Source organism: Pelophylax lessonae (assembly GCF_965119305.1).
Source record: "Pelophylax lessonae genome assembly, chromosome: 7".
NCBI lineage: Eukaryota > Metazoa > Chordata > Amphibia > Anura > Ranidae > Pelophylax > Pelophylax lessonae.
The window spans coordinates 301,005,298-301,026,775 of record NC_138774.1 but is presented as its reverse complement, the minus strand read 5'-3'; the positions used below and the strand labels follow the sequence as shown (position 1 = coordinate 301,026,775).

General features: G+C 56.3%; 1 protein-coding gene across 11 annotated transcripts in view; it reads left to right on the top strand.

Moving 5' to 3' along the window:
• The window catches only part of MED12 (mediator complex subunit 12), a 132,284-nt gene continuing 110,806 nt past the window's right edge, over nt 1-21,478 (top strand). For all 11 annotated transcript variants that reach the window (XM_082263177.1, XM_082263183.1, XM_082263182.1 and 8 more), the window contains exons 1-7: nt 1-127; nt 10,919-11,023; nt 12,281-12,472; nt 15,629-15,788; nt 15,884-16,056; nt 18,725-18,835; nt 18,916-19,161. In XM_082263177.1, coding sequence (XP_082119303.1) covers nt 29-127; nt 10,919-11,023; nt 12,281-12,472; nt 15,629-15,788; nt 15,884-16,056; nt 18,725-18,835; nt 18,916-19,161 — 1,086 coding nt within the window. In that variant the 5' untranslated portion in view covers nt 1-28. The remainder of the gene's footprint in view (nt 128-10,918; nt 11,024-12,280; nt 12,473-15,628; nt 15,789-15,883; nt 16,057-18,724; nt 18,836-18,915; nt 19,162-21,478) is intronic.

The window sequence follows — 21,478 nt, the reverse complement described above, 5'->3', positions numbered from 1 at the left end:
TGCGCGCCCCCCTGGAATAGCAGGAAAGATGGCGGCCTTCGGTGTCCTGAGCTACGAGCAGAGGCCCCTAAAGAAACCGCGCCTGGGGCCCCCCGATGTCTATCCACAGGACGCCAAACAGAAGGAGGTGAGTCAGGGGGGAGGGGTGTCCTCCCAGGATGGGGACCCCCCCCCCAATATTATAATAGAGGGGGGGCCATAGAAGGAGGACCTGTCATCAGAGGGGGAGGGGAGTCCCTCATAGGACCCCCAGTGTCCCCATATACCGGGGTCACCCCTCCCCCACATCCAATCACCGGCTGTGCCTAGGCTCAGGTGACGTCACCAGAGAGAAACATTTCCTCTCCCCTCCCCCACTGACCAGGCTGGATGATGCCTGAACAAAGATGGTGGCGTCCTATGGGAGAGGAAGCCGGAATACAGGGGGGGTGGGGGCACATAGAATGACACCCCCCCAATACAGAATGACACCCACCCTACAGAATGACACCCCCCCCATACAGAATTACATCTTTCCCATCCCCCCCCCCCATACAGAATGAGACCCCCCCCATACAGAATGAGACCCCCCCCATACAGAATGAGACCCCCCCATACAGAATGAGACCATTTCTGGCCCCCCCCCCCCCATACAGGAGGACACCAATAACCCCCCATGTTGGATCCCACCATTGTGTTCCGGCTGTCAGGCCTCGGTCTGTATTATTATTCTTCATATCTCGGAGAATTAGAATTTTCTCTACGCGTTTCACTGGAAGCCCCGCCCCTTCAGAAGGAGTGGAGAGCAACGAAGAGCAAAGCTTCACTCCCCCCAATGGGCCGGGTCTGCAACTCAGGGGGAGCACAGGAAGGTCGGTTCGGGGGAGGTCCTCAGTACTTCTCCCAGCCCTCCATCTGATGACACCTCTGTGGTTCCTCCAGGACTTCCCTGTGATTGGCTCCGGGATATAGGATGGGGGTGGTTGTCCGCACACAGCGGCTGTGATTGGCTCCAGGATTTCCGCACAGTGATTGGAGAGAAATGTGAAAGAGTTCCGCACTATCCCAGTGTATAAAGCGCCCCTCCTCCGCTCTGTACACCGATTCTCCAATCGGTAGTCATACGCTTTATTGTGACTATAATGGAGAAGATACAAGAACCTCCCACCTGGAGTCCCGCCCTGTGAGGAGACGATCTGATTGGCTGATGACAGTCATCCCCTCAGTGTGCCCCTGTGCTCCCCCCTTAAGAATAGCTGGGTGCAGATACGGCCCTCTCGGATGATTGTAGCTTTTCTCTTCATTGGTTTTCCCTCCTCCTATAGAGGCGTGGCTTCCTGCAAAATGCGTAGAGAAGGTTCTGATCCCTCGAGAAATAAAGAAGATTGATCCTTGGGTGGGATTGGTTGGGTTGGATGGATGAGTCAGGCAAGCTTGGTTGGGTTGGAACAGTGGGGTTGGGTGGGTCAGCTGAGGTTGGTTGGGTTGGATGGCTTGGAAGGGTGGGGGTTGGATGGGTTAGGCGAGGTTGGTTGGGTTGGATGGGTCAGGCCAGGTTGGTTGGGTTGGATGGGTCAGGCCAGGTTTGATAGGTTGGGAATGGATGGATGGAGTTGGGGTTGAATGGATGGGTTGAGTTAGTGGGGTTGGGTGTAATTTGAAGGGTGGGGTTGGACAGGTGGGGTTGAATGAGTCAGGAAAGGTTGGTTGGGTTGGATGGGTCAGACAAGGTTGGTTGGGGTTGAATGGATGGGTTGGGTTAGTGAGGTTGGGTGGAATTGGAAGGGTAGGGTTGGATGGGTCTGGCAAGGTTGTAAGGGTAGGGTTGGATGGGTCAGGCGAGGTTGGAAGGGTTGGGTTGGATGGGCCTGGCGAGGTTGGAAGGGTAGGGTTGGATGGGTCTGGCAAGGTTGGAAGGGTAGGGTTGGATGGGTCAGGCGAGGTTGGAAGATAGGGTTGGATGGGTCTGGCAAGGTTGGAAGGGTAGGGTTAGATGGGTCAGGCGAGGTTGGAAGGGTAGGGTTGGATGGGTCTGGCAAGGTTGGAAGGGTAGGGTTGGATGGGTCTGGTAGGGTTGGATTGGTCTGGCAAGGTTGGAAGGGTAGGGTTGGATGGGTCTGGCAAGGTTGGAAGGGTAGGGTTGGATGGGTCAGGCAAGGTTGGAAGGGTAGGGTTGGATGGGTCTGGCAAGGTTGGAAGGGTAGGGTTGGATGGGTCAGGCAAGGTTGGAAGGGTAGGGTTGGATGGGTCAGGCAAGGTTGGAAGGGTAGGGTTGGATGGGTCAGGCAAGGTTGGAAGGGTAGGGTTGGATGGGTCTGGCGAGGTTGGAAGGGTAGGGTTGGATGGGCCTGGCGAGGTTGGAAGGGTAGGGTTGGATGGGTCTGGCGAGGTTGGAAGGGTAGGGTTGAATGGGTCAGGCCAGGTTGGTTGGGTTGGATAGGTTGGGAATTGATGGATGGAGTTGGGGGGGATGAGTTGGTTGGGGTTGAATGGATGGGTTGAGTTAGTGGGGTTGGGTGGAATTTGAAGGGTGGGGTTGGATGAGTCAGCAGAGATTGGTTGGGGTTGAATGACTGGGTTGGGTTAGTGAGGTTGGGTGGAATTGGTAGGGTTGGATGGGTCTGGCGAGGTTGGAAGGGTATGGTTGGATGGGTCTGGCAAGGTTGGAAGGGTAGGGTTGGATGGGTCTGGCAAGGTTGGAAGGGTAGGGTTGGATGGGTCTGGCAAGGTTGGAAGGGTAGGGTTGGATGGGTCTGGCAGGGTTGGATGGGTCTGGCAAGGTTGTAAGAGTGGGGTTGGATGGGTCAGGCGAGGTTGGAAGGGTGGGGTTGAATGGGTCTGGCAAGGTTGGAAGGGTAGGGTTGGATGGGTCAGGCGAGGTTGGAAGGGTAGGGTTGGATGGGTCTGGCAAGGTTGGAAGGGTGGGGTTGGATGGGTCAGGCGAGATTGGAAGGGTGGGGTTGGATGGGTCAGGCGAGGTTGGAAGTGTGGGGTTGGATGGGTCAGGCGAGGTTGGAAGGGTAGGGTTGGATGGGTCTGGCGAGGTTGGAAGGTAGGGTTGGATGGGCCTGGCGAGGTTGGAAGGGTAGGGTTGGATGGGCCTGGCGAGGTTGGTAGGGTTGGATGGGCCTGGTGAGGTTGGTAGGGTTGGATGGGTCTGGCAAGGTTGGAAGGGTTGGGTTGGATGGGTCTGGCAAGGTTGGAAGGGTATGGTTGGATGGGTCTGGCAAGGTTGGAAGGGTTGGGTTGGATGGGTCTGGCAAGGTTGTAAGGGTAGGGTTGGATGGGTCAGGCGAGGTTGGAAGGGTAGGGTTGGATGGGTCTGGCAAGGTTGGAAGGGTAGGGTTGGATGGGTCAGGCGAGGTTGGAAGGGTAGGGTTGGATGGGCCTGGGGAGGTTGGATGGGCCTGGCGAGGTTGGAAGGGTAGGGTTGGATGGGTCTGGCAAGGTTGGAAGGGTAGGGTTGGATGGGTCTGGCAAGGTTGGAAGGGTAGGGTTGGATGGGTCAGGCGAGGTTGGAAGGGTAGGGTTGGATGGGCCTGGGGAGGTTGGATGGGCCTGGCGAGGTTGGAAGGGTAGGGTTGGATGGGTCTGGCAAGGTTGGAAGGGTAGGGTTGGATATGTCTGGCAAGGTTGGAAGGGTGAGGTTGGATGGGTCAGGCGAGGTTGGAAGGGTGGGGTTGGATGGGTCAGGCGAGGTTGGAAGGGTGGGGTTGGATGGGTCAGGCGAGGTTGGAAGGGTAGGGTTGGATGGGTCTGGCGAGGTTGGAAGGGTAGGGTTGGATGGGTCTGGCAAGGTTGGAAAGGTAGGGTTGGATGTGTCTGGCGAGGTTGGAAGGGTAGGGTTGAATGGGTCAGGCCAGGTTGGTTGGGTTGGGTTAGTGAGGTTGGGTGGAATTGGTAGGGTTGGATGGGTCTGGCGAGGTTAGAAGGGTATGGTTGGATGGGTCTGGCAGGGTTGGATGGGTCTGGCAAGGTTGTAAGAGTGGGGTTGGATGGGTCAGGCGAGGTTGGAAGGGTGGGGTTGAATGGGTCTGGCAAGGTTGGAAGGGTAGGGTTGGATGGGTCAGGCGAGGTTGGAAGGGTAGGGTTGGATGGGTCTGGCAAGGTTGGAAGGGTGGGGTTGGATGGGTCAGGCGAGATTGGAAGGGTGGGGTTGGATGGGTCAGGCGAGGTTGGAAGTGTGGGGTTGGATGGGTCAGGCGAGGTTGGAAGGGTAGGGTTGGATGGGTCTGGCGAGGTTGGAAGGTAGGGTTGGATGGGCCTGGCGAGGTTGGAAGGGTAGGGTTGGATGGGCCTGGCGAGGTTGGTAGGGTTGGATGGGCCTGGTGAGGTTGGTAGGGTTGGATGGGTCTGGCAAGGTTGGAAGGGTTGGGTTGGATGGGTCTGGCAAGGTTGGAAGGGTATGGTTGGATGGGTCTGGCAAGGTTGGAAGGGTTGGGTTGGATGGGTCTGGCAAGGTTGTAAGGGTAGGGTTGGATGGGTCAGGCGAGGTTGGAAGGGTAGGGTTGGATGGGTCTGGCAAGGTTGGAAGGGTAGGGTTGGATGGGTCAGGCGAGGTTGGAAGGGTAGGGTTGGATGGGCCTGGGGAGGTTGGATGGGCCTGGCGAGGTTGGATGGGTCTGGCAAGGTTGGAAGGGTAGGGTTGGATATGTCTGGCAAGGTTGGAAGGGTAGGGTTGGATGGGTCAGGCGAGGTTGGTTGAGTTGGGTTGGACAGATGAGTTGGTTGGTGTTGAATGGATGGATTTGGATTAATGGGGTTGGGTGGGATTGGAAAGGTAGGGTTGGATGGGTCGGGCAAGGTTGATTGGGTTGGATGGATGGGGTTGGATGGCTTGGAAGAGTAGGGTTTGATGGGTCAGGCCAGGTTGGATGGGTCAGGCTAGGTTGGTTGGGAATGGATGGATGGGGTTGAGGTTGAATGGATGGGTTGGGTTAGTGAGGTTGGGTGGAATTGGAAGGGTAGGGTTGGATGGATCAGGTGAGGTTGGTTGAGTTGGGTTGGATGGATGGATGGATGGGATTGGACAGGTGGGTTCGGACGGATGAGTTGGTTTGGGTTGAATGGATTGGATTGGTGGAGTTGAACGGATGTTGGTTTGGATGGATGGGTGGGGTTGGTCGGTCCTGCCACAGAATCTCGGTTGGGTTGAGATCTGGGCTTTGATGAGGCCATTCCAAGACCTCTCCCTATAATCCCACAGACCCTGACTGAGACCGGAGTCCTTCCCGTCCCCAACAAAAAAAGCCACTAATTGTCTCTAATAGGAGCACTGTGGGAGACCAGAAGTAGGGGGGCAGTGTGAGGGGGCTTTAATGGTCTCTAATGGGAGCACTGTGGGCAATGATGGAAGGTTGGAGGCACTGGGGGGAGGCCGAGGCCTCTAATGGGAGCACTGTGGGCAATGATGGAAGGTTAGAGGCACTGGGGTAGTGTGGGGAGGTTTAGGGCTCTAATGGGAGCACTGTGGGCAATGTTGGAAGGTTGGAGGCACTGGGGTAGTGTGGGGAGGCCGAGGCCTCTAATGGGAGCACTGTGGGCAATGATGGAAGGTTGGAGGCACTGGGGGGAGGCCGAGGCCTCTAATGGGAGCACTGTGGGCAATGATGGAAGGTTGGAGGCACTGGGGGGAGGCCGAGGCCTCTAATGGGAGCACTGTGGGCAATGGTGGAAGGTTGGAGGCACTGGGGGAGACTGGGGTAGTGTGGGGAGGTTTAGGGCTCTAATGGGAGCACTGTGGGCAATGATGGTTGGTTTGGAGGTACACCTGGCTGGATGGAGGCCACATCTGGGCAGGAGGTCGGTGGTTGGAATCTTTGCTGTTCACCCCTCTAGTGTAGCAGTAAGTTGAGGTTTTGTCCTCTGGAACCTCCATCCCAGTCTCTAGGACTCGGCCGTGTGGTGATGTTTTGGTTCCGGTGACGGTCACAGAGCAGTGCAGATCCAGGGAGTGCCGTAGTTTTGGTTGGGTATGGATATAGAGGAGACACAGAAAATATGGGGGGGGGGCTTCTTCTTCTTTTGGGGTGTGGGGAGTCTCTCAGTGGTCCTGGATGTGGACTTTCTGGGGAAATCCTTCCAGATAGCAGCCCAGGTTTGGTCAGAACTTCTGCTGAGGGAGAGACAAAGCCATACAGTGCCAACCTCTCCTCCCGAAAATTCTGATTTCCTGGATCCCCCCCCCACACACCTAGAACCTACCCCCCCTGCCCCTAGAGCCTACGCCCACACCTAGAGCCTACCCCCCCTGCCCCTAGAGCCTACGCCCACACCTAGAGCCTACCCCCCCTGCCCCTAGAGCCTACGCCCACACCTAGAGCCTACCCCCCCTGCACCTAGAGCCTACGCCCACACCTAGAGCCTACCCCCCCTGCCCCTAGAGCCTACGCCCACACCTAGAGCCTACCCCCCCCTGCACCTAGAGCCTACGCCCACACCTAGAACCTACCCCCCTGCCCCTAGAGCCTACGCCCACACCTAGAGCCTACCCCCCCTGCACCTAGAGCCTACGCCCGCACCTAGAGCCTACGCCCACACCTAGAACCTACCCCCCCCCGCACCTAGAGCCTACGCCCACACCTAGAGCCTACCCCCCCTGCACCTAGAGCCTACGCCCACACCTAGAACCTACCCCCCGCACCTAGAGCCTACCCCCCCTGCACCTAGAGCCTACGCCCACACCTAGAACCTACCCCCCTGCCCCTAGAGCCTACGCCCACACCTAGAGCCTACCCCCCCTGCACCTAGAGCCTACGCCCGCACCTAGAGCCTACCCCCCCTGCCCCTAGAGCCTACGCCCACACCTAGAGCCTACCCCCCCTGCACCTAGAGCCTACGCCCACACCTAGAACCTACCCCCCTGCCCCTAGAGCCTACGCCCACACCTAGAGCCTACCCCCCCTGCACCTAGAGCCTACGCCCACACCTAGAGCCTACCCCCCCTGCACCTAGAGCCTACGCCCACACCTAGAGCCTACCCCCCCTGCCCCTAGAGCCTACGCCCACACCTAGAGCCTACCCCCCCCTGCACCTAGAGCCTACGCCCACACCTAGAACCTACCCCCCTGCCCCTAGAGCCTACGCCCACACCTAGAGCCTACCCCCCCTGCACCTAGAGCCTACGCCCGCACCTAGAGCCTACGCCCACACCTAGAACCTACCCCCCCCCGCACCTAGAGCCTACGCCCACACCTAGAGCCTACCCCCCCTGCACCTAGAGCCTACGCCCACACCTAGAACCTACCCCCCGCACCTAGAGCCTACCCCCCCTGCACCTAGAGCCTACGCCCACACCTAGAACCTACCCCCCTGCCCCTAGAGCCTACGCCCACACCTAGAGCCTACCCCCCCTGCACCTAGAGCCTACGCCCGCACCTAGAGCCTACCCCCCCTGCCCCTAGAGCCTACGCCCACACCTAGAGCCTACCCCCCCTGCACCTAGAGCCTACGCCCACACCTAGAACCTACCCCCCTGCCCCTAGAGCCTACGCCCACACCTAGAGCCTACCCCCCCTGCACCTAGAGCCTACGCCCGCACCTAGAGCCTACCCCCCCTGCCCCTAGAGCCTACGCCCACACCTAGAGCCTACCCCCCCTGCACCTAGAGCCTACGCCCACACCTAGAGCCTACCCCCCCTGCCCCTAGAGCCTACGCCCACACCTAGAGCCTACCCCCCCCTGCACCTAGAGCCTACGCCCACACCTAGAACCTACCCCCCTGCCCCTAGAGCCTACGCCCACACCTAGAGCCTACCCCCCCTGCACCTAGAGCCTACGCCCGCACCTAGAGCCTACGCCCACACCTAGAACCTACCCCCCCCGCACCTAGAGCCTACGCCCACACCTAGAGCCTACCCCCCCTGCACCTAGAGCCTACGCCCACACCTAGAACCTACCCCCCGCACCTAGAGCCTACCCCCCCTGCACCTAGAGCCTACGCCCACACCTAGAACCTACCCCCCCGCACCTAGAGCCTACGCCCACACCTAGAACCTACCCCCCCCCCCGCACCTAGAGCCTACGCCCACACCTAGAGCCTACCCCCCCCCTGCACCTAGAGCCTACACCCACACCTAGAACCTACCCCACCCGCACCTTGGGGCTAACCCCCCCTCCCCCGTGCACCTAGAGCCTAGCGCCCACACCTAGAACTTCCCCCCCTGCACCTAGAGCCTACGCCCACACCTAGGACCTACCCCCCCTGCACCTAGAGCCTACGCCCACACCTAGAACCTACCCCCCCGCGCCTAGAGCCTACGCCCACACCTAGAACCTACCCCCCCTGCACCTAGAGCCTACGCCCACACCTAGAACCTACCCCCCCCCCGCACCTAGACCCTACGCCCACACCTAGAGCCTACCCCCCCTGCACCTAGAACCTACCCCCCCACACCTAGAGCCTACGCCCACACCTAGAACCTACCCCCGCACCTAGAGCCTACCCCCCCTGCACCTAGAGCCTACGCCCACACCTAGAACCTATCCCCCCCCAAAGCCTACCCCCCGCACCTAGAGCCTACGCCCACACCTAGAACCTACTCCACCCGCACCTAGAGCCTACCCCCCCTGCACCTAGAGCCTATGCCCACACCTAGAACCTACCCCCCCCCCCCCGCCCGCACCTAGAGCCTACCCCCCCGCACCTAGAGCCTACCCCCCCGCACCTAGAGCCTACCCCCCCGCACCTAGAGCCTATCCCCCCGCACCTAGAACCTAACCCCCCCCCCCCCGCACCTAGAACCTAACCCCCCCCCCCCCGCACCTAGAGCCTACCCCCCCCGCACCTAGAGCCTACGCCCACACCTAGAGCCTATCCCCCCGCACCTAGAGCCTACCCCCCCCCGCACCTAGAGCCTATCCCCCCGCACCTAGAACCTAACCCCCCCCCCCGCACCTAGAACCTAACCCCCCCCCCCCCCCGCACCTAGAGCCTACCCCCCCCCCCGCACCTAGAGCCTACCCCCCCCTGCACCTAGAGCCTACGCCCACACCTAGAGCCTATCCCCCCGCACCTAGAGCCTACCCCCCCCCCTGCACCTAGAGCCTACGCCCTCACCTAGAGCCTATCCCCCCCGCACCTAGAACCTAACCCCCCCCGCACCTAGAGCCTACCCCCCCGCACCTAGAACCTAACCCCCCCCCCCCCGCACCTAGAGCCTACCCCCCCGCACCTAGAGCCTATGCCCACACCTAGAACCTAACCCCCCCGCACCTAGAGCCTACCCCCCCGCACCTAGTGCCTACCCCCCCCCCCCCCCGCACCTAGAGCCTACGCCCACACCTTGTGCCTACCCCCCGCACCTAGAGCCTACCCGTATCATAAATTCCCACTTCAGAGACATCAAAGGGGTCATGGTGCAGGAGGTGACCTGAGCTCGGAGGATGCAGGGTATTGGGGGTGATATTGAGGGGATCTGAGGTCGGGTGCAGGTTTTAGGTTGATCTGAGTAGGGGTGTGCATGTATTGGGGTGATTTGAGGTTGGGGTGCAGGTACTGGTGTGACTTGAGGTTGGGGTACAAGTATTGGGGTGATCTGAGGTCGGGGAAGGGGGGGTATTGGGGTGACCTGAGGTCAGGGTGCAGGTATTGGGGTGATCTGTGATTGGGGATGGGGGCATTGGGGTGATCTGAGGTCGAGGAGCAGTTTATTGGGGGGATCTGAGGTCAGGGAGCTGGGTATTGGGGTGATCCGAGGTCAGGGTGCGGGGTATTGGGGTGATCTGAGGTTAGGGCGGCGGGGGGTATGTGGGCCGATCTGAGGTCGGGGTGCAGATTTTGGGTTGATCTGAGGGGCATGCATGTATTGGGGTTGTTCGAGGTTGGGGTGCAGGTATTGGGGTGACTTGAGGTCGGGGTGCAAGTATTGGGGTGATCTGAGTGTTTCGGGGATATTGGGGTGATCTGAGGCTGGGGAAGGGGGTATTGGGGTGATGTGAGTTCGGGGAGGGGGGTGTTCTGTGGTCGGGGGTGCATGTATTGGGGTGATCTGTGGTTCGGGGGGTGTTGAGGTGATTTGAGGTTAGGGGGAGGGGTGTAGGTATTGGGGTGATCGGAGGTCAGGGGTGTAGGTATTGGGGTGATCTATGAAGTAGGGTGGTCATGTGATTCTCATGTTACGTTGTATGTGTGATTCTCATGTTACGTTGTATGTGTGATTCTTATGTTACGTTGTATGTGTGATTCTCATGTTACGTTGTATGTGTGATTCTCATGTTACGTTGTATGTGTGATTCTCATGTTACGTTGTATGTGTGATTCTCATGTTACGTTGTATGTGTGATTTTCATGTTACGTTGTATGTGTGATTCTCATGTTACGTTGTATGTGTGATTCTCATGTTACGTTGTATGTGTGATTCTCATGTTACGTTGTATGTGTGATTTTCATGTTAAATTGTATGTGTGATTCTCATGTTACGTTGTATGTGTGATTCTCATGTTACGTTGTATGTGTGATTCTCATGTTACGTTGTATGTGTGATTCTTATGTTACGTTGTATGTGTGATTCTCATGTTACGTTGTATGTGTGATTCTCATGTTACGTTGTATGTGTGATTCTCATGTTACGTTGTATGTGTGATTCTCATGTTACGTTGTATGTGTGATTCTCATGTTACGTTGTATGTGTGATTTTCATGTTACGTTGTATGTGTGATTCTCATGTTACGTTGTATGTGTGATTCTCATGTTACATTGTATGTGTGATTCTTATGTTACATTGTATGTGTGATTCTCATGTTACGTTGTATGTGTGATTCTCATGTTACATTGTATGTGTGATTCTTATGTTACGTTGTATGTGTGATTCTCATGTTACGTTGTATGTGTGATTTTCATGTTAAATTGTATGTGTGATTCTCATGTTACGTTGTATGTGTGATTCTCATGTTACATTGTATGTGTGATTCTCATGTTACATTGTATGTGTGATTGTAGGACGAGCTGACGGCTCTGAATGTGAAGCAAGGATTCAATAACCAGCCGGCGGTATCCGGAGATGAACATGGAAGTGCCAAGAATGTCAACTTCAATCCTGCGAAGGTTTGTTTATGAGTTCTGTGTCGGAATCCTCCTCCTAGGAAGGGCCTAGGTGCAGGAAGTGCCCCGATATCAGGAGGGCCTAGGTGCAGGAAGTGCCCCGATATCAGGAGGGCCTAGGTGCAGGAAGTGCCCCGATATCAGGGGGGCCTAGGTGCAGGAAGTGCCCCGATATCAGGAGGGCCTAGGTGCAGGAAGTGCCCCGATATCAGGGGGGCCTAGGTGCAGGAAGTGCCCCGATATCAGGAGGGCCTAGGTGCAGGAAGTGCCCCGATATCAGGAGGGCCTAGGTGCAGGAAGTGCCCCGATATCAGGAGGGCCTAGGTGCAGGAAGTGCCCCGATATCAGGAGGGCCTAGGTGCAGGAAGTGCCCCGATATCAGGGGGGCCTCGGTGCAGGAAGTGCCCCGATATCAGGAGGGCCTGGGTGCAGGAAGTGCCCCGATATCAGGAGGGCCTAGGTGCAGGAAGTGCCCCGATATCAGGGAGGCCTCGGTGCAGGAAGTGCCCCGATATCAGGAGGGCCTAGGTGCAGGAAGTGCCCCGATATCAGGGAGGCCTCGGTGCAGGAAGTGCCCCGATATCAGGGAGGCCTCGGTGCAGGAAATGTCCCGATATCAGGAGGGCCTAGGTGCAGGAAGTGCCCCGATATCAGGAGGGCCTAGGTGCAGGAAGTGCCCCGATATCAGGAGGGCCTAGGTGCAGGAAGTGCACGGATATCAGGGGGGCCTAGGTGCAGGAAGTGCCCCGATATCAGGGGGGGGGGGGCCTAGGTGCAGGAAGTGCCCCGATATCAGGGGGGGGGGGCCTAGGTGCAGGAAGTGCCCGATATCAGGGGGGGGGCCTAGGTGCAGGAAGTGCCCCGATAGGGGGGCCTAGGTGCAGGAAGTGCACGGATATCAGGGGGGCCTAGGTGCAGGAAGTGCCCCGATATCAGGGGGGGGGGGGGCCCTAGGTGCAGGAAGTGCCCCGATATCAGGGGGGGGGGGGCCTAGGTGCAGGAAGTGCCCCGATATCGGGGGGGGGCCTAGGTGCAGGAAGTGCACGGATATCAGGTGGGCCTAGGTGCAGGAAGTGCCCCGATATCAGGGGGGCCTAGGTGCAGGAAGTGCCCCGATATCAGGGGGGCCTCGGTGCAGGAAGTGCCCCGATATCAGGAGGGCCTAGGTGCAGGAAGTGCATGGATAGCAGGAACTGTGATGTCATTCTTAGACTCCCATTGCCCTTTATCGTTGTCACTTTGTATTTTCTGTCTTTACAGATCAGCTCCAACTTCAGTAATATCATGGCGGAGAAGCTGCGGTGCAATACTCTGCCAGACACGGGCCGGAGGAAACCTCAGGTCAACCAGAAGGATAACTTTTGGCTGGTGACGCCGCGTTCTCAGAACTCCATACATAACTGGTTCACAGATCTGGCGGGGACCAAACCTCTCACACACCTGGCCAAGAAGGTGAGTGTGCGCCTCCTGAGATAGGTGCGCCTCCTGAGATAGGTGCGCCTCCTGAGATAGGTGCGCCTCCTGAGATAGGTGCGCCTCCTGAGATAGGTGCGCCTCCTGAGATAGGTGCGCCTCCTGAGATCGGTACCCCTAGTACACCGACAGGTCAGAGAGCGCCACCGGCTGAGGACAAGGATTACTACACCCTTTTCCTCTGGTATTCTCTGTACAACACATCTGACACTTCCAGGGGTGTCAGATGCCTACACCCCCTGCCGTGCACAGTTGTTTCTTCCCTCCCTCCCTCTCATCACTACAAGGGACAGTACAGGACACAGGAGTGACGTAGGCGGGGTTTTTTCAGTTCCGGCACCTCCATGTCTATTGATGATTGCGGTGGGAGGAAAGGGGGGGTCTATTGTCGCTGGTGGAGAATCTATTGTTGCTGGAAGGGGTCTTCTGTTCCTGAGGGGTCAGTTGTTGCTCAGAGAGACCTACTGAGAGAGAGAGAGATGTCTATTTTTGCTGGCTGCTGGAGGATCTGTTGTTGCTACTGGGGGGATGTGTTGCTACGGGGGGGGGATCTGTTGTTGCTACTTTGGTTTGGGGGATCGGTTGTTGCTACTGGGGAGGGAGGGGAATCTATTGTTGCTACTTTTGGGGGATCTGTTGTCATTACCTGGTGGGGGGGGGGGGGATCTGTTGTTACTGGGGTTGAACTTGTTACGTTGGGGTGGCATTGTTGTGTGAGAGAGCGATTGTTTCTGGGGGGGGGGGTCTATTGTTGCTGGCTGCAGGGGACTTATTTTACTACTTTTCTTATTGTTAAATTCCATACGAATTACTTTTACTTTGCACCACAGAATATTCGGTTTTGCATTCTTTAAAAAGGGGGGGGGTACTGGTAGGTGGGTAGGGGGTGGAACCAAGGGACAGTGCTCGGAGGTGGGTAGGGGGGCGGAGACAAGGGGTGACTTAGAAGGGGGGAGTTCCCGCACCTATTCTGTGAGGGAAAAAAAAAAGCCCTGGACGTAGGGTTCAGCGGATGGAACCACAGCACCAGAGGGGGGCACAAGCATTTGACACTCTCAGAAATGTTGGCTATGACCTGAAACTTCAGCTGTAATCAGGTCTGCTGTTAGAAATCCTGGGACTCCAAACAGCCTACCTGACGGGGGTCTGGCTGGAGGTAGGGGTGCATTCACTGGCCCCTAGATCCAACACTGCAGTTATTTAGTAGTTATGCAGAATGCAGTACTCCATTCAGGCTCTGCAGCCACTGCAGGTTACAATGCACACAGTGGACGGTGTGGAGGGAGGCAGAGCTCAGGACTCGGGGAGGAGGCGGAGGGAGGCAGAGCTCAGGACTCGGGGAGGAGGCGGAGGGAGGCAGAGCTCAGGTCTCGGGGAGGAGGCGGAGGGAGGCAGAGCTCAGGGATCGGGGAGGAGATGGAGGAGGCAGAGCTCAGGTCTCGTGGAGGAGGCAGAGCTCAGGTTTGAGGAGGAGATGGAGGAGGCAGAGCTCAGGACTTGGGGAGGAGGCGGAGGGAGGCAGAGCTCAAGTCTCGTGGAGGAGGCAGAGCTCAGGTTTGGGGAGGAGGTGGAAGAGACAGAGTACTTCCCTTCGAAATCGTTTCCTTCCTCAGGTTTGGGGAGGAGGGGGAGGAGGCAGAGCTGAGGTCTCGGGGAGGAGGCAGAGCTGAGGTCTCGGGGAGGAGGCAGAGCTGAGGTCTCGGGGAGGAGGCAGAGCTGAGGTCTCGGGGAGGAGGCGGAGGAGGCAGAGCTCAGGACTCGAGGAGGAGGCAGAGCTCAGGTCTCGGGGAGGAGGCGGAGGAGGCAGAGCTCAGGACTCGGGGAGGGAGGCAGAGCTCAGGACTCGGGGAGGGAGGCAGAGCTCAGGACTCGGGGAGGGAGGCAGAGCTCAGGACTCGGGGAGGGAGGCAGAGCTCAAGACTCGGGGAGGGAGGCAGAGCTCAGGACTCGGGGAGGGAGGCAGAGCTCAAGACTCGGGGAGGAGGCAGAGCTCAGGACTCGGGGAGGAGATGGAGAAGGCAGAGCTCAGGACTCGGGGAGGAGGCGGAGGGAGGCAGAGCTCAGGTCTCGGGGAGGAGGCAGAGCTCGGGTCTCGGGGAGGAGGCAGAGCTCTGGTCTCGGGGAGGAGGCAGAGCTCTCGTCTCGGGGAGGAGGCAGAGCTCGGGGAGGAGGCAGAGCTCGGGGAGGAGGCAGAGCTCGGTGAGGAGGCAGAGCTCGGTGAGGAGGCAGAGCTCGGTGAGGAGGCAGAGCTCGGGGAGGAGGCAGAGCTCGGGTCTCGGGGAGGAAGCGGAGGAGGCAGAGCTCAGGACTCGGGGAGGGAGGCAGAGCTCAGGACTCGGGGAGGGAGGCAGAGCTCAGGACTCGGGGAGGGAGGCAGAGGGAGGCAGAGCTCAGGACTCGGGGAGGAGATGGAGAAGGCAGGACTCGGGGAGGAGGCGGAGGGAGGCAGAGCTCGGGTCTCGGGGAGGAGGCAGAGCTCGGGTCTCGGGGAGGAGGCAGAGCTCGGGTCTCGGGGAGGAGGCAGAGCTCGGGTCTCGGGGAGGAGGCAGAGCTCGGGTCTCGGGGAGGAGGCAGAGCTCGGGTCTCGGGGAGGAAGCGGAGGAGGCAGAGCTCAGGTTTGGGGAGGAGGTGGAAGAGACAGAGTACTTCCCTTCTCGATCTTTTCCTTGCAAGAGATAACACTGCTGATTGAACGGGAGGGGGAGTTTCAGGACCCGGCAGTGTGAAGTTTCAGGACCCGGCAGTGTGAAGCTTTCATGGCGAAGGCAGAAAGGGACTCTGCTGCTGTCCCTGGTGCTCCAAAATGGGGACGCAGCCCGGGAACACAGCCGGCATGGGACCGCTTGCTGAGTAAAGGAACTGCAGGCAAGCATGTAGAATTGATCGCCTGCAGAGCAGCCGGAGGGAGAACGCCAGCAGCACTGCAGGGGGTTACACAGGAGTCCCAAGGCTGAACATCCGGATCTCCTCTCCGGCTCTCCCCTCCAGGTCTCTTCTCCGGCTCTCTTCTGCTGCAGGTGCCCCGGGCCCCCTTGTAGACTGGGGCTCAGCCTGGTACAGAGGGGTCGGCTGTACTGCCTTGTCAGCGGTGTGTCCCTTTTCTAAGCATTTCTCTTCTGCTCCTTCCATGCACAGGTCCCTATTTTCGGGAAGAAGGAGGAGGTGTTCGGTTACCTGGCTCGATATTCTGTTCCAGTTATGCGGGCGGCCTGGCTGGTGAAGATGACTTGTGCGTATTATGCCGCCATTACAGAAACCAAAATGAAGAAGAGGCACGTGATGGACCCCATCATAGGTAATATGGACGATCGATGTACCGCTGTTCTCTTCTGTTAGCGCCGTGTGTCCATGGCGTTACCTACCTGTCATTGTCACCTCCGCCTCTTATAGAGTGGACGCAGATCATCACCCGCTACCTGTGGGAGCAGCTGCAGAAGATCGCAGAGTATTACCGGCAGGCCACTGGGGGCTGCGGCCCTCCTCCTGGGCCGATCCCTCCGGAGGTGGAAGTGGCACTGAAGCAGTGGGAATACAACGAGAAGCTGGCCATGTTCATGTTCCAGGTTAGGACTTCTGTATTTCTATGGTTGCAGGACCCCAAATAAAAGCTGAACCCGCCTCCCCCACCATGCACCTCCCCCACCATGCTCCTCCCCCACAATGCACGGGTTATAAAGAGAAACACAAACAGCAGTTATACTTTACATACCATCTCCCCTCCTCCTCTCTCTGGGAGCTGATTTTCTTCAATACTGTATCTGTTATTCGCACTCTGACATCATCAGATACAATGCAGAACCGACAGCATTGCATTGTGGGTGAGGAGGCTGAGGACCCGCCCACAACCTGGGGAATCACAGAGAGGCAAGGGGGAGGGGAAATATAATTGCTGGTTTATGTTTTAGGTGACTTTAGGTGAACCTAACTAACCCTACAAATACTCCACCCCCTCCTAACACCTATGCTGACTGACCTGTGTAGGAAAAGGTTTATACACACTTACCTATTTTCCGTCTGCTCACATGATCTGGTTCCTCTGTGGCAGCCAGAAGCAGCTGCAGGGGAGAGGGGTGAGCGCCAACAACAGCTGGGACATAGGAGCCTATGGGTGACATCACCACTCCAAGCTTTACCAGCCTTTGTTGATGGCTCCTTCCTCTCCCCTGCAGCCTCTATTGGCTGGCACAGAGGGTGTAATGTGACCAGATCAGAACTGGCTGAATATAGGCGATTTATATACGTCTTTCCTACACAGGTTGGTCAGCATGGGTGTTAGGAGGGGGAAGGGGAGCATTTTTAAGGCTAGTTAAGTTTCAGCTAAAATTCCACTTTAAACCTCCCTCCCTCCGTCATCCCTCCCTCCCCGCTCCGTCCTCCCTCCCTCACGCTCCCTCCTCTCTCCCTCCTCGCTCCCTCCTCTCTCCCTCCTCGCTCCCTCCTCTCTCCCTCCTCGCTCCCTCCTCTCTCCCTCACGCTCCCTCCTGTCTCCCTCACGCTCCCTCCTGTCTCCCTCACGCTCCCTCCTGTCTCCCTCACGCTCCCTCCTCTCTCCCTCCTCGCTCCCTCCTCTCTCCCTCCACGCTCCCTCCTGTCTCCCTCACGCTCCCTCCTGTCTCCCTCACGCTCCCTCCTCTCTCCCTCACGCTCCCTCCTGTCTCCCTCACGCTCCCTCCTGTCTCCCTCACGCTCCCTCCTGTCTCCCTCACGCTCCCTCCGGTCTCCCTCACGCTCCCTCCTGTCTCCCTCACCTCCTCCTTCTCCCTCACCTCCTTCCCTCACCTCCCTCCTCTCTCCCTCACCCCTCCCTCCCTCCTCTCCTCCCTCCCTCCTCCCTGCCTCCCCCTCCTGCCTTCTCCCTCCCGCTCCCTCCTGCTCCCTCCATCTGCCTTCCGCTCCCTCCATCTGCCTTCCGCTCCCTCCATCTGCCTTCCGCTCCCTCCATCTGCCTCCCGGTCCCTCCTCCCCTCTCCTCCCTTCCCTCTCTCCCTCCCTTCCCTCTCTCCCTTCCCTTCCCTCTCTCCCTTCCCTTCCCTCTCTCCCTTCCCTTCCCTTCCCTCTCTCCCTCCCTTCCCTTCCCTCGCTCCCTCCTCCTCCCTCCCGCTCCCTCCTCCTCCCTCCCGCTCCCTCCTCCTCCCTCCCGCTCCCTTCATCTGCCTTCCGCTCCCTCCTCCTGCCTCCCAGTCCCTCCTCCCCTCTCCTCCCTTCCCTCTCTCCCTCCCTTCCCTCTCTCCCTCCCTTCCCTCTCTCCCTCCCTTCCCTCTCTCCCTCCCTTCCCTCTCTCCCTCCCTTCCCTTCCCTCTCTCCCTCTCCTCCCTTTTGCTCCCTCCTCCTCCCTTTAGCTCCCTCCTCCTCCCTCCAGCTCCCTCCTCCTGCCTCCCGGTCCCTCCTCCTGCCTCCCGGTCCCTCCTCCCCTCTCCTCCCTTCCCTCTCTGTCTCCCTTCCCTCTCTCCCTCCCTTCCCTCTCCCCCTCTTCTCCCCCTCCCCTCTGGCGGCGCTGTAATGAAGGTATTTGGCAGAATTATAATACAGGAACACACACATTGGACATTATACGGTATTATACTAAGAGAAGAGAGCTCCAGGGGGGTAACGGAAGGGCCGAGCGGTGCTGTTATAAAGGTATTTGGCACAATTATAATACAGGAACACACATTGGACATTGTAAAATCATAGAATCCACTCTATTATATAAACCCTTTTACTCGGTTCACACAGGGGATTCCTGTCAGGCAGGGAGGGGGAGGGGGAGAGAAGACCGCACCTTACACAATGAGACCTATCCCTGAAAATAAGCCCTACTGTGTCTTTTGGGGCCAAAATTAATGTAAGTCCCGGTTCTTATTTTCGGGGAAACACGGTAGGAAAAATCCTATTTTTTTTTTTTTTTCTTTTTTACAGTTTTGCAGATTGGTGTGAATATTGAAAAAATAAAACACATGAAAACTATATAGCCATAGAAATTTAGGTAGGGAAACTGATCTTAAAATGATTGCTGAATTCCCCGCAGCATGGTATATTTGTCCTGGAATATTCCCCGTATACATATATATACACAAATACCCCTGTATAAACACACACACACACATACATATATATATATATATATATATATATACACACACAGATACCCCTGGATATACACACACATACACATATATACACACACACAAATACCCCACACCTTCCATCAGTTGTGTAATAATATTCGAATCGTCTTTTTCTCTCTTGTAGGATGGAATGTTGGAGCGACACGAATTCCTTACCTGGGTTCTGGAATGTTTTGAGAAGATTCGGCCCGGGGAAGATGAACTTCTAAAACTTCTGTTCCCTCTCCTCCTCCGGGTGAGAAGAATGAAGAATTTACTGTGGGGTAAATCTGAGCCGGGGACGTCACTCATGTATTTCTTGTTTTTTTTACCCAGTATTCCAGTTCCCTCGTTCAGTCTGCTTACCTGTCCCGTCGCCTGGCCTACTTCTGCACGAGGCGCTTGGCGCAGCAACTGGAAGGCACCGGAGGTCACCTCCTGGCAGCACAGACTGGCACAGCGCTGCCCCCTACACCTGCACCTCCGACTCCCTCAGGATCTGCCCCCTCCTCACCCTTCTGCGATCTTCTGCAGTGCCCTCAGCACCGGCCGCTTGTCTATGGGTTGAGCTGTATGCTGCAGGTAACTCCTGTGTCTGGCTTGTCAGGATTACTGTATTTATTACAGGTAGTTATATAGAGCTGGCAATATACACAGCACTTTACATATATACTGTACATCCACATCACCCCCTACCTCCAAGGAGCTTACAATCTAAGATCTCTATCTCACATGTGTGTACATACTAAGGCCAATAACTTACAAATAGGGTTTTGGAGTGTGTGTAAAAAAAAAAAAATATATATATGTATGTGTGTGTATAAATGGGTATCTGTGTGTGTATATATACATACAGTGGGTACGGAAAGTATTCAGACCCCCTTAAATTTTTCACTCTTTGTTATATTGCAGCCATTCTTCTTCCTCATGAATGTACACATAGCACCCCATACTGACAGAAAAACACAGAATTGTTGACATTGTTGCAGATTTATTAAAAAAGAAAAACTGAAATATCACATGGTCCTAAGTATTCAGACCCTTTGCTCAGTATTTAGTAGAAGCCCCCTTTTGATCTAATACAGCCAGGAGTCTTTTTGGGAAAGATGCAACAAGTCTTTCACACCTGGATTTGGGGATCCTCTGCCATTCCTCCTTGCAGATCCTCTCCAGTTCTGTCAGGTTGGATGGTAAACGTTGGTGGACGGCCATTTTTAGGTCTCTCCAGAGATGCTCAATTGGGTTTAAGTCAGGGCTCTGGCTGGGCCATTCAAGAACAGTCACGGAGTTGTTGTGAAGCCACTCCTTCGTTATTTTAGCTGTGTGCTTAGGGTCATTGTCTTGTTGGAAGGTAAACCTTCGGCCCAGTCTGAGGTCCAGAGCACTCTGGAGAAGGTTTTTGTCCAGGATATCCCTGTACTTGGCCGCATTCATCTTTCCCTCGATTGCAACCAGTTGTCCTGTCCCTGCAGCTGAAAAACACCCCCACAGCATGATGCTGCCACCACCATGCTTCACTGTTGGGACTGTATTGGACAGGTGATGAGCAGTGCCTGGTTTTCTCCACACATACCGCTTAGAATTAAGGCCAAAAAGTTCTATTTTGGTCTCATCAGACCAGAGAATCTTATTTCTCACCATCTTGGAGTCCTTCAGGTGTTTTTTAGCAAACTCCATGCGGGCTTTCATGTGTCTTACACTGAGGAGAGGCTTCCGTCGGGCCACTCTGCCATAAAGCCCCGACTGGTGGAGGGCTGCAGTGATGGTTGACTTTCTACAACTTTCTCCCAGGAGCTCAGCCACAGTGATCTTTGGGTTCTTCTTTACCTCTCTCACCAAGGCTCTTCTCCCCCGATAGCTCAGTTTGGCCGGACGGCCAGCTCTAGGAAGGGTTCTGGTCGTCCCAAACGTCTTCCATTTGAGGATTATGGAGGCCACTGTGCTCTTAGGAACCTTAAGTGCAGCAGAAATCTTTTTGTAACCTTGGCCAGATCTGTGCCTTGCCACAATTCTGTCTCTGAGCTCTTCAGGCAGTTCCTTTGACCTCATGATTCTCATTTGCTCTGACATGCATTGTGATCTGGAAGGTCTTATATAGACAGGTGTGTGGCTTTCCTAATCAAGTCCAATCAGTATAATCAAACACAGCTGGACTCAAATGAAGGTGTAGAACCATCTCAAGGATGATCAGAAGAAATGGAAAGCACCTGAGTTAAATATATGAGTGTCACAGCAAAGGGTCTGAATACTTAGGACCATGTGATATTTCAGTTTTTCTTTTTTAATAAATCTGCAACAATGTCAACAATTCTGTGTTTTTCTGTCAGTATGGGGTGCTATGTGTACATTCATGAGGAAGAAGAATCAACCTAAAGAGGTTGTAAACCCTCTTGTATAACTTTTACCTATAGGTAAGCCTATATTAAGGCTTACCTATAGGTGCTATAAATATCTCCCAAACTAGCACCGTTTAGGAGATATTTACAGCGCAAACTGCCGATGACGTCATCGGCGCAGGCGCTCTGAGGGAACGGCCACCCGTGCCGTTCCTTCAGAGCTCAGTGCCGTGAACGGTGGCTCCCGCGCACATGCGCGGGAGTGATATAATCGCGCCTCCGGCCAATCAGATGGCCGGAGGACGCGAACCCGGAAGCGGGACGGCAGGACATGTTGCCGTCCTGTCGCTGAGGTGGCGGCACGGCGGGGGATTCGTTTTAAGGTAAGTACTACATAATGAGCTAGTATGCGATGCATACTAGCTCATTATGCCTTTCTCTTTACAGGGCTTTTTTTTTCTCTGATTTTTTTTTTGACTTTACTTCCTCTTTAAATGATTTTAGCAAATGGCTGCAATATAACAAAGAGTGAAAAATGTAAGGGGGTCTGAATACTTTCCGTA